Source organism: Brienomyrus brachyistius, chromosome 13 (assembly GCF_023856365.1).
Source record: "Brienomyrus brachyistius isolate T26 chromosome 13, BBRACH_0.4, whole genome shotgun sequence".
NCBI classification, from domain to species: domain Eukaryota; kingdom Metazoa; phylum Chordata; class Actinopteri; order Osteoglossiformes; family Mormyridae; genus Brienomyrus; species Brienomyrus brachyistius.
The window spans coordinates 3,522,501-3,540,000 of NC_064545.1; the positions used below are offsets into that span (position 1 = coordinate 3,522,501).

At 45.7% G+C, this 17,500-nt stretch overlaps 1 protein-coding gene across 1 annotated transcript in view; it reads right to left on the minus strand.

Annotated features, from left to right (window-relative positions):
* Nucleotides 1-536: 536 nt before the first annotated feature.
* LOC125705818 (uncharacterized) overlaps nucleotides 537-17,500 on the minus strand; it is an 87,256-nt gene continuing 70,292 nt past the window's right edge. Inside the window, exons 3-6 of the mRNA XM_048972110.1 lie at nucleotides 1,464-1,646; nucleotides 1,205-1,352; nucleotides 949-1,106; nucleotides 537-805 (exon numbers count right to left, since the gene is read on the minus strand). Coding sequence (XP_048828067.1) covers nucleotides 658-805; nucleotides 949-1,106; nucleotides 1,205-1,352; nucleotides 1,464-1,618 — 609 coding nt within the window. The 5' untranslated portion in view covers nucleotides 1,619-1,646 and the 3' untranslated portion in view covers nucleotides 537-657. The remainder of the gene's footprint in view (nucleotides 806-948; nucleotides 1,107-1,204; nucleotides 1,353-1,463; nucleotides 1,647-17,500) is intronic.

Here is a 17,500-nt window from a genome sequence, read left to right on the forward strand (position 1 = left end):
TCTTTTCAGACTTGATATACTTACCGTCTCCTCCTCAGAGGACAGTGCAAATGTGGCCACTTGCTGTGCCGATGTCTTGTGCTCCTTCACACCAATCACCGCATGGTCTGGTTCTGTCCTGCTCCTGGCCATCCACTCCTCGACCTGTACAAGACAATGATGCCCCACTGATCAGAAAGAGAACCGGCAAAAAGGAAAAGTGAAGACAAAAAAAAAGAGTACAATACTTACGGTCATGTGCTCCACCACGCCTGGTCGCTGGAGATGTTTTAGAATCACCGTGGCCTCCAGGTAGTAGAGGACCAGGCAGCATTCCGCAGACTCCAGGGGCTTCTCCTCAGGATAGACCTTGCCAAGGATTGCCAAGAAGTCGTTCTTGGCAGCCCTCAGCACGGCCCAGCAGTCCTCTGGACTGAGAGGGTCCTTCTCCAAGAGGATGGCATGTCTATGTGTGGGGGAAAAAAATAAGAATATTAGATTGCTGACAATCCTAATTAATACAATCCACATTTTAATGTGCTCACGGTGGTAAGATGGCTCTGGATCTCCAGGCAGTGCATCCCAGGAGCAGTGAGGGAGATAAAAAAAACATAGAGTGTTAAACATAGACATATATATGATATATAATAATATATTAAATTTAATGGACAGTCGAACTTACCTCCTTTGGATGATCTCCTTACTCACCAACTTGGCAGAGCTCTGCTGTAGTGAGCTCAGGTACTCCACAAAGTGCTTTGCCTCGTTCCACAAGGCAATGTTGTCACGCCGCAGGTCGGTGGTGACAGTGTGGTACTTGAGGAATCTGTCAGAGGAAGGACAGGTATGTAAGTATCCATATGTACATGCAGTCATGACAAAGACAATAGCGGGAGAACTTCTTCCTCGAAGAAACAGATATGTAATACATCATATTCCTAAAATATAAAAACAAACCATGCTACCAACCTCTTCAGGCTCTTCATGTAGTTCACCTGAGTCTGCCTGGAGAGACCAGCCTCACTCAGCTCCCGAAAGAAGAGCTTCGTCTTTTCCCTCTCCCTGACAAACTCAAGGGAAGGCTCTCCGGGGTTCACAAAAAACATGAACCTGCTGACGTTTTCCACCTGGAAAGAAAAATCAGCATTAGATATATCCATTGCTTAGAAAAAAAAATCCATTGCTTAGAAAAAATAATGGAGTGTATTTTTATGGGAGACCTCACCTCCTGCTTGAAATTCTCATTCAAGAGATCCTTCTCCAAGTATGTGGCAAAGCCCTTCAGGAGGGGATGGTCCAGGGAATGTTTCCTGTACAGTCCCTTCTCCTGCATCATCTGCCTGGAGGTCTGTGGCCACTGCACCTCCCGGGTACTGCCAAATGGAAAACACATTTCGTCATACAACTGCACATTCAATGTGTGGCTCACAAACAAAAGCAAAAGGTATCAATGAAAGCTGTAAAACCAAGATAATCATACTTACACTTGAAAGGTCTCGCCGCTGCTGTCACTGACAACAATGTCTTCTGACTGCTGACTTGCAGAGCTCTCCGGTCCCTGCGCGGCTGCACCAGCCACCACAGGAACACTGCTGGTCTGCGCCGGCACTGCTGGGGAGGGCATGTCTGTCACCACCATGTGCCGACGCTCCAGCTCCTGGACCAACCTTTCATAAATAATAAAAATAAACAAAATAAATAAATAAAAAACTTTAGGCAATTTCATACAGAAGAAAGATGTGAGGTGTGTAAAATAGGCTGAATTCTTTCCCACCAACCTGTCAAATTCGATTGTATTAGTGTCATACACAATCTCCCGCAAGTGTCTGTAGCTGAAGACCCTGCCCCACTGCAGAAGTTCAAGGGAATTCTTCTTTTCCTTCTCCATCACTTCCTGGATGGCCTCTTTCGAAGACCTCTTCATGCACACCCTAGCCAGATGCACTGAGAGGCTTGGCTGCGTCTTCTTGCACACGGGGCAGAGCAGGAAATGCCTGCTGGAAGCACTGGGGATAAAAATAAAATAAAATTAGATTTGATTCATTACTTTTAGTTGAATAAAGAAACAGTCCAGTCATCATCAACACTGTTCGTTTCGCCGTGGTTTGGATAAATAACATTTGCATATCCTGATGGCTCCTAGAATGAGTAAAGTACATAATCACAGCTATTGAACCATGTTGACTAATAACTTACATTTATATTAAAATAAAATTTAATTAATTAAACTAAACTTAAGTTGCTTCAAAATAAATAAAATCAAATTGTTTAAGTTGTGCAATGGATGCAATACGTTTTTATATTTTTTTATAATTACAATAAGTAAATATTTTAAGTTTTAACAATAGCAGTCAGTGGTCAGAGACTTTTGCACAGTGTCAGTAAAGTAGAACAAGTTTATCCACAATTTATACAGATTCAAATGAAATAAATAAATTGACCATAACTTACAACTTGGAAGCCATTCTTGAGAAGTTCTTCAACGAAAGATAAAATCTTCAACAGAATCTGGAGCTCTTGTCTCGCTGGAAGCAGAGGTAGAGTGACTTTACATGTGCAGGTCTCCTCTTAATATACCATTCTGACCGCGTCCCCCACCCCCGCCCCCCGTAGCCCCGCCCACCCCACCCCCCAGTGTCACTGTGAGGGACACCTTGAAGGACGATTTCAAATGTGGAAGAAAGTAACTTTTAAAAATGATAAGAACTGAATTTATATTTCTAAATAAAGTGATAAATCGTGAAAAAAAACGCATCATATTTCCGTATACTATAATTTACCATTTACCATTTCATTTACCAGAACAACAGATCCCTTATGTTGCTGCCCATATACATTTGATTTATGTCAGTCTTTGCCATTTAAAGACCATGTTGTGACTCGGGAAACTTTAATATAAACTGCTGGAGCTGAAATATTCTCAGTTTTACAACCCCTTGATTAATATGGAAGATCGTAATTTAATATAAACAGAATGGTAATAATGGAAGTTTGCTTTCTTGTCACAGTAATCATACCATACCACCGGAAGGCTACGGCGATTCTGAGCAACATTGGAATTTAATCCATTTTTTTCGCCGCTTTTACCCTGAAATTTCTGACTGAAATCGCTACCCCGCTCTAACGCACACTCGTACTCGCTCACTCTTTGCAGCGAGCCAGCCTTAAAGGGCCAGGATCGCATTACAGATTGTACCGAAGATTGTTCTAATCCGTAGTGTTCTGACACAGGCAATACATAAAGTGACTACTCTTATTAGCAGGAGGATAGGCTGAGTGTATAATGTTCCTAATATTTTGGTGTATTGCTCTTCATGCAATGGGGCTATCGGCATTACTGTTTGTAAAAAAATAATAATGATAATTACAATAAAATTTTTGATACATTTATCTGACTCAATCTTTTTTTTTTTTTTTACGTGACCTGCTGTTTAAGTGATCTCAGCGTAATTCATAAACATAAAAACATAAAAGATAGAGGTCTGGTGGAGAGACATATGTGACCTGCATATATATAAATGCAATATATATAATGCTATTTTTATCTTGCTAATTCCCTTGCAAACTGTAAAATAAAAGTACTATTCCTTGAGCAGGCAGTCAGTGTGTCTGAGTTTATCATGTGCTTTGCCCTGCATCACAGAGATGCAAAACAGCCATTAAGGAAACAATAGCCCTGGGCTGGTAACGGCATCCCAGGTATGTGTCCCCTAATCTCAGATGATGATCTTCCCTGCTTAAGTGAATGACCTGCCTGATTGCAATGCTGATGACTCACAGGCTGAGGAATTTGCAACTAAATAGTTGGATAAAAATTTTTTGCATTTTGGTAAATTCTCCTTATTAGTGACTTTCAGTTGAATTCCAGTGATCATCTCCATTGTTCAGTGCTCAATGTTTTGGATTAATGACATTTAAGAGAAATATTTAGGTCACTACTGATAGTTTTGTTACTTCATACCATCTGATGTGGACCCAGGCCGCATGTTAAACATGTCAAGTAAATTGGCGATTTAAATTGGCCTGTTAATGGCAGTTCCCATTAGGTGTTAGCATAGTGCTAATTATCAATGCCGGTAATCGATCTAAAATCATTTTGGAGGCCTACGTGGTCCCACTGTTAAGCAAATAAATTCAGTGAACCAAATCTGAAACAGCACAAAGACGATAACAGTCTTAAAAATGATTAGACTTAGAGCTCTTTCATTTAAAAACAAATTGAGCTTAGGCTACTTGAAGCCTACATCTAAATGCCTGTGTTTGTGTGTTTGTGTAGGTTCCTGTGATATCCTTCAAGCCCAGTAATCACCACACAATAAATATTACTTGGCTTGTGCCGTTTATTTGCACTACTACAAACAGGCTTAACGGCTTCTGGCTCAACTTCTTGTTCTAGCTAGCTTCCATTATTCCCCAGAACGTTAGCTCCCTCTAGAGGAATTATATGGGTATGCTTTCACATTCAGTTTACCACAGTTAGCCTACAGAAAATCTGTATTGGATCAGTATTTCTGTTTAGCCTACATTTTTGTGCATTACACAAATATCTTTTTTTTTGTGCAAATATCTTTGACACTAATAGGCAGTGTTGCAGGAAAATAGTAGCCTATAATGGTTAATTTAGAGAATGTGTTTCTAATTACAGAAGTGAGGGAGAGCAGAATCATGTGAAGGAGGTGTACGTTTAAGGTGGAATGGACGATAAATCCTGAGTTCAGGTACTTATGTGACAGATAATGTACATCGGGCATACTGCAAGATATGCAAGAAAGCTTTTGATGTAGGCAACATGGGCATTTCTGCTGTTCAAAGCCATGCCAAAGGACAGGGACACAAGAGGGTCCTCTCCTTTTGAGCAAGTCACTGGTGTTGTGTTAGACCATAGCTACTTGCCAGCCAGCTTTGGAGCCCTAACTGAGAATGCTCTGGTGTATATCACAGGTTTTGTTGTTAGGCAGGTCGTGAAGAAGCTGAAGTGTGATGTGCTGCAGTAGCTTGGTTAGTACAGCCGTGCCTTCACGTCTCGTCAGAACTATCATCTGCTGACCTTGCGTAACAATGGAGGCCTGCTGGTACAGTAATCCATGGTACAGTAAAGGCGATTGGCTCAGCTGAGCAGTGCATCAGACAGGCCTCCAACATCCAGTCTCTGTTGAATAGATGCACTGGAAGCAGATGTAGGTTTTCAGGATATATTTAATCTTTGTGATCACATTGCTGAAACTCAAGATGGCATTGGCAACCATCATTTCAATTTAATTTCACTTGTCTTGCTTTCACAAGTTGAGAGAAGACCATGTGGCAAAAGTACATACTCTCCAACTACAGAGCAGCAGTTTGAGGAAGAAACTGTGTAAAATAGTATTGTTACAAGGATACTAAATACTAGACACAGAGCCTCTGTCTTCCCACCCCCACCCCACAGGAAAGACACAGCCTGTGACAAAGATGCCTGTGTGTATGGACCTGCCCTGTCTATAGTTATTTTTCCAAAAAGCAGGTAAACGGATGTTCATCTTTCATATTAAATGTAAAAAAAAAAAAAGAATTTTCTTTGTCTGGAAAATGTATTGTGTACAGTTCATTGTCTATAGTTCTCTACAAGTCTATACAAATGCCCGTTGCTTTGGATAAAGGCGTCTGCCAAATGCTTAAATGCAGTAACAGTCCTAGCCGATGAGGCGCCCTAGGAGAGCATCAGCGCCGGCACCCCCCCCCCCCCCCCCCCGGCGTAGGAAAACTATAGCGGAACTAATGTTGCGTTTGGGTTGAGGTCTGGTCAGTTTTGCTGGTAACATTTTCGTTTTGCTCAGTTATAAGTGCAGCATTTGTTATGCGGCTGAGAAAGTGTTTTAAGTTATTCATGGATATTGGAGTTATTGTATGACCTGCAGTCATAAGTTAATGGCGTGAGCGAGCTGTAGCCTATTTATGTTTGTGTTTGGTTATTTTTAGGAAATTGCCTGTGTTTTTACTTATTCATTTTTTGATGTATGTGCTTTATTTTATCTAGTTCTCACGGCATGCTCGACCGGATAGATATGTGAATAAATGCCCGTGATCAGAGATCAACTTGTGTTCGTTACAAGGGGGGGGGGGGCTCATAGGAAAGTTATGTATCATCATCATCGTCATCATCATCATTATTATTATTACTACTTAATAGGCTTTGTTTAGCAGGTAAATTCATGTGGGCTTGTTCTTTTCATATTACTAGCCAACTAGCTTTAAGAATAGTGGAATGTTACACTTTTTTCTTCCTCCGTTTGTGGCGCCCCCTGGATGAATGGCGCCCTTGGCCCATTGCCTATATTGCCAATGCCACGAGCCGGCCTGCATTAATGTAAATGCATGAGTGGTAACACAATGGGATTTATCATGGAGATTACCAGGGTCTTTCAGCTAACATTGCTGGCCTTTTTTGTGGTGTTTTGTATTTGCATTGTTCTGCACGTAGTAGGAGAGTAGTGTATGTTTATTTCGATTGGAAGAATGAAAAAATACCTATATGCGCATTACATTTTGAACATAAAAGTAGGCTGTGTTAAGAAAAACCGCTTCCCTGTCGATTTACTCGTGGCTCGGTCGTAAATACATGTCTGACATATTGTCTACTCAAGACAATAAAAATCGCTTCTCAAATTTGCCCATTTATGGTTCTTTATTTCTGAATGCCAGCTTGTTCATTTAAAAGGAGCTCTACCCCGTCCCAAGATGGCGGCTCTGTTGACGCATTCGCTCCCAAAGACGGCTGTATTCAACGCGACATCCAGTGTTTTTATCTCTGGTACTGATCTAGCTGTAGTTAGATTAAATACAGTACAACTCTTCACGTAAACCCGCATTAGAAACAGAGGTACAGAGAGAGTGTAAGGAAGCTAAACTTCATCCATTATTATAAAAAGAATAAAATACATTACTCCAGATTGCAGTGTTAGTTTGGCCTCCTTTGCATATTTTCCTTTTCCTTCACAATTCATTTATAAAAATAGATCCAGAAAAAGGAATAATTGGAATGTTTCCTTATAGAAACAGTGGGACAAGATAACACTGTGGCCGTTATGAAGCCAGGCGCCGAAAGTTGGTGACGTATCCCAGCTAATAAATGTTATTTATGAGAAAACTACAGTAATGTGGATGTCAGTTCTTCTTTATGCGTGAAGGATGGCGCAATGGCCCTGGTGGACGGCGTGGCCAATGCTGCTGACAGCCTTCGGCTATGATACAGTCCCAATGACCGAGCTGGAGCACACTTCCACTTTTAGGATTGGATGGAGAAGCAGCATACAAGATCGACAGCAAGACAACTTCACCTGTCCAGCAAACCAACCATGCTGAACTGGCCCCTACTAATGGAAGTGAGATGTACTTCTGCAGGGGGTGTTATAGGGGGAAGAACATCCTTGCGTCTGCCGGAGTGCCCCCTCAAGTGGCTGTGACCGAACTCGATGGATGAATTGGACTGCATGTACTATGGCTATGTTGAAATAATGTTCAACGAATGTTATTGACATCTAATCATAGTGCATGGAAGCAACTGTGGAGTCTACTATGTGGTTACATCTAAAGCCTGAAATACCTCAGTGTAATGATACTTTATGCACTGGGCATGGGGGAATGTATAATGTAGCTACACACCAAGCTCAATTACGGGTTGTCCATAATAGCTGGAGGGGCATAATGGTGTCGTGGATCGCCCAGGGGAAGCCCCTATGATGTCACGCGGGACTCCCCTGCCACACCCCCGCTGGTTTCCCTAGGAGGGAGTTGAGCAGCGGCCGTAGCGCTTCTACACCTGTCCCGAGAACCGGCAGGACCGGTTACCGTTTGCCCTCCTCTACCAGCTGATGCCCGTCGGGGTAATCGGCGAGCCTTTTTATTCGTGTCTGGCACACCTGCCGGTCTTCAGCCCTCCGTGCTAAGTTCCAGCGTTTATTCCCTGACCTGTCTCCACCTCTGTTCTGCCTCTTCCGCCCTTCGCTTATAGCCTAGCCCTCTCACTGCCGATGCCGATCGCCTGACCACCTGTCTGTTTTCACTACCTCGATTTTGGATTTTTTTTGTCTCTGTCCTGTTGCTCTCTCTCCCGGAGTTGACGGAGAAGATAAATATTGGACTGATCCGCTATAGCGTCCTCCTTATTTTCCGCAACCCCCGCCGTGATTAATGGACTCTACAGGTAAAGGGAGAATAGCTAGATACCTATACTAACAAAAGTAGGCTTTTGGACGCCTGGACGAGATTGTGATAAAACTGATAGAGGATATATATGCTCACTACGAACACGTCATACTAACCCATGTTTTGATACGAAGGGAAACGTATTTGAAGTCGAAGCTATTTGAAGTCGGTCCTCACATCCTTTGTGTGAGTACCATCCACGTCCATGAACATCTACCATACGTGCCGTATTCCGGATGTTAGAATAACACATATATTTGGAAATGGCAAAACAAAACATATTGGTTAAAAATTCGAACACCTTATGAAAGTATAAACCAAACGCAAATGTCACAAGCAACGCAGTTACTGAATATTTTTGAATGTGTGAAACTAACGTCAATATCTGTCATTACTTGTTGCACATGCTTGAAAATTAGTCAGAAATCTGTCCACTTAAAACTACGTAAATAAATTCTCTACTTGATGGGCTGGTGCTGAATGAATAGGCCAGCTGGCCAACTTGTGTCTGTGCCACTGACTGGCATCCTGTAAAAATCCCCTCACTGTAAAAAGTCCAGACAGCAAATTAGTTAACAGTAATTAGTAATCACGTGTAGTTCTCATTTATCGTGATGTAAACTTCAAAACCTTTTCTGCACATTTTAATGATTTAATTAATATTACCTAATTTGTTTATCATTTTCTGCAATCACTGTATGTTAAAGCAAGTTTTAAAACTAGCTGTAAAATTATTGATGCTGTTGTTGAGCTGAAATTTGTTGCAGGAGTGATGCCTCTGAAGAGAATAATTATCCCGATTTTATATTGAGAGAGATGGTTAATTCCATTTTAATGCAGACTGGGTTCACAGCCCCTGTTCTGCCCTTGATCTTTTGCATGCATGCTATCATGTATTAGTTTACTCTGAATTTTGATCACATGTCAAACTAAATAAATTTTGGACTGGATTCCATGTTTTTACGCTGTAAGTTACATTTTTATTTCAGCATAATTATAAGATCCCGCAGGTAGAAAATAAGTCTGTTACTTAATAAATGACCATAAAGTAGTTGCTGCTGTATATATTCCATAAATATACTGAACTGGAGTTCTATGCATCCTTACAAAGTAATAACTGTAAGCGTTCTTTAAGTATGAAAGAGTTTAGGACATTGTCACCTGCAGTGGATGGCCACATGTCCCCATAATTATAACTTTAGATTATATTTCTGCATGACTGAGTATTCACTGAGTAACTGGTAGTGTTGGATGGTATTCACGCCTCATATTTACCATTTATATCAGTCTTCAAAGTGTTTAGATTATTAAGGCTGGTCTTGGTTGTTTTCTTGCCTGGAGAAACAGAAGTTTGATGCCATGACGCCACAGCTGCTCGCCGTTCCTGTCAGTACGGTGGAGGTAAGAGTTTGAAACGTTCATCAGCCTGTCAGCTACGCATCTCGCCTGGATACAGGACTCAGCTTTTATTCTTCCGTAATACGCCCTAAGCCCCTCACTCTACTCAATCTCAGTGCTGTTTGGTAGTAAATAAGTCATTGTCACTGACTGCCACAGATTACGGAAATTAAATGGCACAAGTGTAACCCTGTCATTTTAAAGAGGGTAAACTCTGATCAGGAAATTTACGATGTCAGAATAAACTGATTTTTTAAAAGAACTAACTAATGTGCCCTAATAAGGAAATGCATACAATCAGAATAAAATATCTGTGGTTTTTAACAGTGGTACAGTAACAGTCTGATAAAGAAAGGTATCAGATCAATATATCTATAGCATGTAATGGAACTTGCATGAATATATTCTCCCCTCCGGAATTCATAGTTCCAGTAGTTATCTGAAATTGCCGTTATTCGGAAAATTACAGACTATGAACAAAAACGGACAATGCAAGAAAATAAAAGAATGTGTATGACGGAACTCTAGAGTCACATTCAAGAAACACCATAAATGCTACTCATACACAGTTGGGGGGCAGGGGTCAATACATAGACCAAGTCCTTGTGCCTGTAATCGGAAGGTCACCGGTTCAAACCCAGCCTCAGCACGTCTGCGGGTCCTTAATTCCCCCCAGCTCCCTAGACGCCCCAACAGGTAGCTGCCCTTCACAGACAACTTACTCCACAAAGGGCATGTTGAGGGAGACACAAAAAACGCAATATCCCCACAGGGATATTATTATTATTATTAGAAGTTGTAGACGATGAATTCCAGCTGAATGATGTTAATTTACACATTGCTGAAACTAAAGTGGAACACCTCAACATAAATGATCTAGAAGCAGGCAGTGTGAAGGTGTCCACATCACATGGCGATGTGGTGAAGGGGCCTCTGCAAACAACGTATGGGAAACAGAAGAAAGGAAAGAACCGGCAAAATTACACCCCACTGTCAAAAACGAGAGCCGGTGGCTGAAGCTGAACATCCTTCTCAGCCTGTTATTTGAATTTGTCAAATTGTTTTTAATCATTGTGGGATTAGCCCCATTGAACCCTTCACATACATACTTACAGCATCTCTAATATACTTTGAATTGTAAACATGTTTCTTCTCTACATCCATCCATCCATTTTCCAAACCGCTTATCCTATCGGGTCGCGGGGGGTCCGGAGCCTATCCCGGAAGCAATGGGCACGAGGCTGGGAACAACCCAGGATGGGGGGCCAGCCCATCGCAGGGCACACTCACACACCATTCACTCACACAGGCACACCTATGGGCAATTTAGCGACTCCAATTAGCCTCAGCATGTTTTTGGACTGTGGGGGGAAACCGGAGTACCCGGAGGAAACCCCACGATGACATGGGGAGAACATGCAAACTCCACACACATGTGACCCAGGCGAAGACTCGAACCTGGGTCCCAGAGGTGTGAGGCAACAGTGCTAACCACTGCACCACCATGCCGCCCCTACATCCATTTATTTCTTACCTATTATGCAATGTAAGGGGAATCTTACTAATGCTAATAATTACAACTAATATTGTAACTGTGTTTTGCTTATGTTTGGAAGTCCTGCGTGCATGCGTGCCTGCATGTGTGCATGCCTGTGTAAGTACCTACCTGTCTGCGTGCCTGTGTACATGTCTGCCTGTGTGAGTGCATGCGTGCATGCGTGTGCGTGCATGAGTGCATGAGTGGGTGCGTGCATTCCTGCATTGGGTTCGAAGCCAAGTATAGTCTGAAAAACTGAACTCTGTGACACTTGCCACAGATCCCGAAACTGAGGCAGCATCAACAGTGAGACGTGCCCGCCGCCTGGACAGCACAGACAGCCTGGGGGGGATGTCACCCTCCGAAGCCATGGTGCTCCAATGCAAGAACATTCCAGCCAGTCTTAACAGCAAGGACATCCTGGGGGAACATTTCCGCCAGTTCGGACGTGTGCAGCGGATCTTCTGCAGGCCCCAGAAGAACCTGGCCATAGTGCACTTCCACGACCATGTGAGCAATGGCTTTGCACACCTTTGGGGGGGGGGGCTTGGTCGCTGTACTCATTAGGCTGTGGTCTCGTCCATGATCTCCCGGGCTTTCCTCACTGACTTTTGGTATCTTTCAGGCTTCTGCTGCCAAAGCCAAGAAGAAGGGCAAACTGCTGCGCAGGCATGAGCTCACCATCTTCTGGCAGAGGAAGAAGCAGAGTGAGTGACTATTACGGTGCTCTCTATCTGTGCATCGAGCCAAGGCCAGGGCGGGGTCTTTGTGACTCGTTGCAGCCTTTCATTCCCATGTCAGCTGTTTCGATGAACTGGTTCTGTGTGTCTCTTAGGTCCAGGAGAGAAGGGCCAAAGGCCTCCAGATGACCCTGATCCTCAGAGCCAGGCAGGAGGCTTTGAGTCAGCCCCTGTCTGCAAAGCCCTCTCCAAATCCACCTCCGGCTGGTCCTCCAGCTCATCCCTATCCAGAGGGTAATCTTGTCTTTAAATCATTCTCTTACCGTAAGAGTAAATAACTCAATTTTACAATAAGATGGCCGGGTCTTTATTAAATTAAGTTAGGGAAGAAAATCACCTTTTTGAAACCCAATGCAAGTTCTTTAAAAAAAAATAAAAATCTGGATCACTCTGGTTTTTTATTATGTATACATTTTGTTTGTTTTTTTTCCAAGCAGCTTGAGTTATGTTAGGTCATCTGGTAATGAAACTCTTTACCTCAGGCTCGGATTCGTGACATTAAAGTCAAACTGAGTTCTTTGGCTGCTATGCCCCCTACTGGCCAGGTGTTCAAAGGAGCCCAGGTTTTGCCAGCTTTTAGAAGCTCTTCAGCCTTTGGTCTGTCCCTCTCAGGTCACCAGCCAAGAAACCCCTGGCGACAAAGGCCCTGCAGTTTGAGAGTGAGCCGCAGATGGAGCCCAGCCCAGACGGCCTCGAATCCGAACATCTAGCCAGCAGCCTCCCCTCTCCCCTCTTCCACCTGATTGGCCAGGTAGCTGAAACCGCAGAGGAGAAGTATCGTCTGCTAGAGCAGCGGGACAAGATCCTGCGACAGGGTAGGTCCCCCTAGGGTCACATTGCTGAGCCACCCCCCCCTCCCACCCCAAAGTGAATCGCCAGCTGACACGGTCTCCTCTGGCACAGCTCGGCCCAAGAGGACCGACCTGGATCTGTCCAAGGTGTTTGTGGGTACGTGTCCTGACATGTGTCCGGAGAAGGAGCATTACATGAGGGAGACCCGGAACCAACTGAGCTCTTTTGAGGTCATCCCCAACACGGAGAAGGTATCACCACCCCTGCCCCTCTTTCCTAATGCTTCCCCCTCCCCGCCATGAATTGACAGACCACAGGCTGCAAATCACCCTCTGCACCCCACGCAGGTGGACCACACTGCTGCCATTAAGGAGTACAGCAGGTCCTCTGCTGACCAGGAGGAGCCCCTCCCCCATGAACTGCGGCCCCTTACTGTGCTGAACATGACCATGAACTACCTGGTTACCCAGGTCATGGACCAGGGTGAGGACAACTACCGTGACTGGTATGACTTTGTGTGGAACCGCACACGAGGTATCCGGAAGGTGAGCAACATTAGTCCGTGTCTCATTATTCCTGTGCCCTGCGGGCCTCGTCCTGATCCTTTTTCTGGGCCATCTGCAGGATATCACTCAGCAGCACCTGTGCGACCCGCTTACGGTGTCCCTTATTGAAAAGTGCGCCCGCTTCCACATCCACTGCGCACACCACCTGTGCCAGGAGCCCATGATGTCCTTTGATGCTAAGATCAACAATGAAAACCTGACCAAATGCCTGCAGAGCCTCAAGGAGATGTACCAGGACCTGGCCAGCAAGAACATCTACTGCCCTCATGAGGCAGAGTTTCGGCAGTACAGCGTGCTCCTGAAGCTCAATGATGGAGACATCCTCCGGTGGGTGGCTGGCCGGCAGTCGGTGTCCCGTGTCACCGTGGCACCTCTCCAGCTGAGAGGGAGGTGCAGCAATTCCGGGCGGAGCTCCGAAACTCTCCGGAGGTGAAGTTTGCCGTCCAGGCCTTTGCCGCTGTCAACAGCAACAACTTCGTGAGGTTCTTCAAGCTGGTCAAGGTGGCCTCGTATCTGGCTGGTTGCATCTTGCACCGCTACTTCGACCAGGTGGGGGAGCCGTTGCTCCGCTCCCTACATCCTCATCAGCCCCAATACCTCACTTACCTGGACCGCTCTGGTGCCCCCTACAGGTGCGCCGTGAGGCTCTGCGGGCCCTGAATGTGGCCTACAGCTCCCGTGGTTCCACCACATTCCCGGTCGAAGACCTGGTCCGGATGCTCATGTTCCAGAATGCCGGCGAGGCTTCGGACCTCGCGCTGCAGTATGGGCTCGCGGTCGATGCAGGGTAAGGCTGGGCTGTGCTTCGTTGTCCCTTTTGTGTTGGGGGCACGGTGGCTTATCTCTGATGGGGGTGCTAATCTATGATGGGTGGTATATTTTATTGAAGCTCTGCTCCATGGTGGAGCTAAGCCGGACAGCGTACCAGGAGCCTGAGATCCAGCCACGTCCAAAGCGCTCTGTGGCCATCGCAAGGAAGCGGGAGGTGCTGGTGGGCCAAGTGGTCAACGGCGCGCCACTGCCCAACCCACCCCAACACACACCCGTCAACAGCTTTGACAGCCGCAACAAGTACCGTGGGGATGGGCAGCCAGCGGAGGCAGGCAGTGTGCCCAGGGCTGGTGCGTCTGCACTCCACCTTCCGCTAACTGTTACGCTTCGTCCACCTTCTGGACGAAGCTGTTTCACAGCATGGTTGAGGACCCTGAGTCCGGATCCGGTGTTGCCCCTGTTTTGGATGCTGCCTCCAGCCCCCAGGACCTCCTGGCTCGCATTGAGGAGGAGAAAGAACAGAGCCGCAGGTCTCTACATGCTACACACGTGTACTCTCTCATGTGAGTTGTGGCATAAACATTGAGCCATTTCCTGTTTGACTTGGATCTGCAGGTTCGAGGACCAGCTGCGTACCTGGCTTGACGTCGAGTCCCTGGGCCCTTCCTCTTCCTCCTCACCACTTTTCTTGCCTTCTTCGTTACTGTCTGTACCGGAGATCGTAGTGCCCTCCCCAAAGATGGCTGCCCCACCTGCACTTGCCCTGGTATTGACCCTGTGCTACACAGTTGCTCACATTTTAAGACCCCAAGTACCCTGTGCTCATCAGTTGAGACTGTTTCTGTGCCCATTTTTGTAGCAGAAGGAGCGCAGTGTCCGCAGTGACCAGGCCAGGGGAGCTGCCAGTTCTATGGAGCTGGAGCAGCTGATCTCTGCAAGCCGGGAGGAGGAGCTCGAAACCGGAGTACCCCCCACGACGACATGGGGAGAACATGCAAACTCCACACACATGTGACACAGGCGGCGACTCAAACCTGGGTCCCAGAGGTGTGAGGCACCACTGCACCACCATGCCACCCCCAAGATATACATTACCGCTCAAAAGTTTGGGATCACATGCAAATTTCTTTGTTTTCCAAAGAAAAACACATTTCTGCATCTTTTTGCCTCGGTCTCAAAAGGCACCAAGCTAGAACCGGCCCCGTGTTAGTGGAAACGGGGCTTGTGACTTGTACTCATGCATAATATTCTGCGGGTCGCTCAGCAGCGCAGCATATGAAACTAGACTCGGATTGTAAGTGTGTGGTTTTGATAATTGATGTATGGATGGATGGATCCTTAATAAGAGATATAAACAATAAGGTCCAGTCGCCAACTAATCATGTAAAATACGTCATAAACTCATGGTTGTTAAACCCAGAATCAAAGTCAACTTGCACATTTCAATTTTGGTTCGATATAATCACGTTGTCCTTAACCCTCCAGTGCAGGAGGGGACGGTAATGCGCATCGAATGTTTCCGAACCTGTGTGTGATACAACCGAGGAAGAGCCGATGACTTCGGGGGAGGAGGGGCAGGCGACTCGGAAGAAAAAGCAGCAGAACCCAATGCAGCCTGTAGCCCATTCAAAGGCCTACTGTTGGACCTCTGCTTATTTTGCAATACGTCTTTAGTACGGACTGAAAAATGTCCGATTTCGATGAGTTTGAGAAGCAGTTAAGCGAAAATCGGCAAGGTAAGTTTGGCTTTGAAGATCGGTGTATGCTCCCTGTTTTAGGGTAATAAAGTGGCCGGCGTGTCCTAGCGCCGAGGATGGTGCGGAGGGCACTTCTGCTGGTTCCGAAAAGAAAAGCGCGGCTGGGAAATCGGTGCCTTTTATCCGAGCGCTCGCCGATTCTGAAACCTGCCCGATTCTTCTTCTCCCAGCTGCCGCAGGATCCCCGAAAACTGACCGCTTTGGTAAATCAGTGACATTCTTTGCTTGGCATTGTTATAGAGATCGCTATAACATCCATCAGTGCCCGGCGTACATAACATGGACATTTCAATGAAACGTTATTGGGGTGCACTCGATGTGAAAGCCTGCGGTTTTATTTATTTAATTATCATCACTTGGATCATAAATTGCGACCCGCGTATTTTCATTCGCAGTAACACACTATGCATGGATGTTTGTTGCAAGCGTTATAAGATAACGACGTCATACTGATTTGAAGTTGGCTTATTTCACTCGCGCCGTTTGCTCGTGGTCATTATCCGGCATGTTGACGGTTTGCTGTGATCGGCCGGCTTTGGGCGCCGTGCCGCTCTGTCTGCAGGGGTCGTCTCCACCGTGGTTCCAGACTCGCCACACAAGCTCTTTGTCGGAGGCCTGCCCAACTATCTCAGTGACGATCAGGTACCCCGCCCTCAGTCTCTGTCGCCGGGGAGCCGACCCACAACCCTCCTGTGTTTCTGTCCCACTGCTGCACGTGGAACTCAAGCAGGCATGCACACACACGCACGCACGCACGCACGCGCACGCACATACAATACATACATAAAATAAACACTCGTCTCTGTGTAACTGATTAGTAGGAAAAGAAAGCCTGTCAAAGTTACCTCACCGCTTAAAATTCATTACAAGATACTGGGGGGTCAGCATCATGTTTAAAGCTAGCTGCTGAAAATAGCCGCACATTTGAGGTTTTTTTTTTTTTTTTTTTAAAGATATTCATGGGATTTATTAAACATTTATTAGACATGTAGGTAATGAGTTGACAGTTACATTACGCTCATTGTTTATCCAGCTGTAAATTATGAAGATATTGAGACCCCGCTAATGTAAAAGGTACGTTTCCCAAAACCTCATGTTATCGACTTGCATAGTTGGAAATAACCTTATTAGCAACAAAGGCTTTGGGAAACGTGCCTTACAGCTGGCGGCTTGCCAAACCAGTCACGTAGCCAGTCCCTGTGCTGCCTGTTGCTGGGTACCCTGGAATATTTGTATATCGGGTTAATTGCTGAGTGTTAGTCGGATGAATCAGCCGCGTCGTTTTGCTGCATGAAAATTTAAAATCGAGTCATCTGCGCGTCACCTAACTGACGAATACCTCCACATTGCCGTACACCTGTGTTTGCCCAATCCCAGTCCTCGGGGAACCGCCGACTGTCCACATTTTCGCTCCCTCCTAGCTCCCAGCCAATCAGGAACACCGAATACCTGGTACAGGTGCGCTGAGAGGAAGCAAAAACGTGGACTGACCGGGGGGGTACCCCCGAGGACTGGGCTGGGAAACACTACCATAGACTGTGCTTGAAATGTGGGGGAGATCGACCAAGTCCCCAAACGCTTCAGTATTCGCAGACGTGCCGTGTCTCACGTCCATGTCCGCACACTGAGAACGATGACTTCACATCCCGTTAACAGCGATGGGGAGCTGCGGAAGAATCGTTCCCTACATTGCTGTGTCGCTCGAAAGGCAGAAAATACTTCGGACCTTTTTCCCGGTGAACGATTATCAGCTTCACTGGAGTTTTCACACCCTATTCT